General features: G+C 57.7%; 1 protein-coding gene across 1 annotated transcript; it reads left to right on the top strand.

Moving 5' to 3' along the window:
- The first annotated feature begins 296 nt into the window (after positions 1 to 296).
- On the top strand, positions 297 to 1645 carry POU3F4 (POU class 3 homeobox 4). The gene has a single exon (XM_017516581.2). It carries the CDS (start codon positions 385 to 387, stop codon positions 1468 to 1470), a length of 1086 nt encoding a protein of 361 aa, XP_017372070.1. The 5' UTR covers positions 297 to 384; the 3' UTR covers positions 1471 to 1645.
- The last annotated feature ends 145 nt before the right edge of the window (positions 1646 to 1790 follow it).

Raw genomic sequence — 1790 nt, 5'->3', positions numbered from 1 at the left:
CCTAACTGCCACCCCCACCCCACAACGCATCCCTCACATCTTTTCCCCATCAACATAAACTCCGGGGTGGGGTGGGGGGGTGGTAATCAAATGTAAGACCGCCACTCTGCGCTAGGCAGCCAATGGAGCTGAAAGATTTTTTCACTTCCTGCTTCGGTCTCATTGAAACTCCGCAGCTTCACCAGCCTAATTTGGAAAGCGAGCCCGACCTCCTGCACCGCTATTGGCTGAGCTTACTCCTGGCCAGGCCGAGACGCGCTGCGATTGGCCGTAGTGGGTGCCGGTAACCCGTACTAGCGTCTTTGGCTCCCCCGCGCCGTAGATGTCAAAGGCTGAAGCTGCTCCCTTTGCCACATTATAACTAGTAGGGGATCCTCAGCGACCATGGCCACAGCTGCCTCGAATCCCTACAGCATTCTCAGTTCCACCTCCCTAGTCCATGCGGACTCTGCGGGCATGCAGCAGGGGAGTCCTTTCCGCAACCCTCAGAAACTTCTCCAAAGTGATTACTTGCAGGGAGTTCCCAGCAATGGGCACCCCCTCGGGCATCACTGGGTGACCAGCCTGAGCGACGGGGGCCCATGGTCCTCCACACTGGCAACCAGCCCCCTGGACCAGCAGGACGTGAAGCCCGGGCGCGAAGATCTGCAACTGGGTGCGATCATCCATCACCGCTCGCCACACGTAGCCCACCACTCTCCGCACACTAACCACCCCAACGCCTGGGGAGCGAGCCCGGCACCGAACCCGTCTATCACGTCCAGCGGACAACCCCTCAACGTGTACTCGCAGCCTGGCTTCACCGTGAGCGGCATGCTGGAACACGGGGGACTCACCCCACCTCCAGCTGCCACCTCTGCACAGAGCCTGCACCCCGTACTCCGGGAGCCCCCGGACCACGGCGAACTGGGCTCGCACCACTGCCAGGATCACTCCGACGAGGAGACGCCAACCTCTGATGAGTTGGAACAGTTCGCCAAACAATTCAAACAAAGAAGAATCAAGTTGGGCTTCACGCAGGCCGACGTGGGGTTAGCGCTGGGCACACTGTATGGTAATGTGTTCTCTCAGACCACCATCTGCAGGTTCGAGGCCTTGCAGCTGAGCTTCAAAAATATGTGCAAGCTGAAACCCCTGCTGAACAAGTGGCTGGAGGAGGCGGATTCGTCCACAGGGAGTCCGACCAGCATTGACAAGATCGCTGCACAGGGCCGCAAGCGCAAGAAGCGGACCTCCATCGAGGTGAGTGTCAAGGGCGTACTGGAGACGCATTTCCTCAAGTGTCCCAAGCCTGCCGCGCAGGAGATCTCCTCGCTGGCAGACAGCCTCCAGTTGGAGAAAGAAGTGGTGCGTGTCTGGTTCTGTAATCGAAGACAAAAAGAGAAAAGAATGACTCCTCCAGGGGATCAGCAGCCGCATGAGGTTTATTCGCACACGGTGAAAACAGACACGTCTTGCCATGATCTCTGACTGGAGGAAGCGAGGAGGCGGCCGGCCGCACTGGGAGCAGCGCGGATTTCTCTTTCTCTCTCACCCTCTTCCTTTCATTCTAGCATTCTTTATCATTTCTCGCTCGCTCGCTTGCGCGCTCTCTTTTCCCTCCTTTCCCCTTTCTTTTTCTTTCCCTTTTTTTCTTTATTTTCCCTTCCTTTCCTTTCCCTTCCCTTCCCTTCTTCCCTTCCCTCCTTCCCTTCCCTTCCCCTCCCTTCCCTTCCCTTCCCTTCCCTTCCCTTCCCTTCTTCCCTTCCCTCCTTCCCTTCCCTTCCCTTCCCTTCCCTTCCCTTCCCTTC

The sequence above is a fragment of the Cebus imitator genome, unplaced genomic scaffold (assembly GCF_001604975.1).
Source record: "Cebus imitator isolate Cc_AM_T3 unplaced genomic scaffold, Cebus_imitator-1.0 Scaffold595, whole genome shotgun sequence".
NCBI lineage: Eukaryota > Metazoa > Chordata > Mammalia > Primates > Cebidae > Cebus > Cebus imitator.
This window is presented reverse-complemented; position numbering and strand designations above follow the sequence as displayed.

Coding starts and splice junctions, on each gene's coding strand:
- POU3F4 (XM_017516581.2), top strand. CDS start 385: ATGGCCACAGCTGCCTCGAATCCCTACAGCATTCTCAGTTCCACCTCC.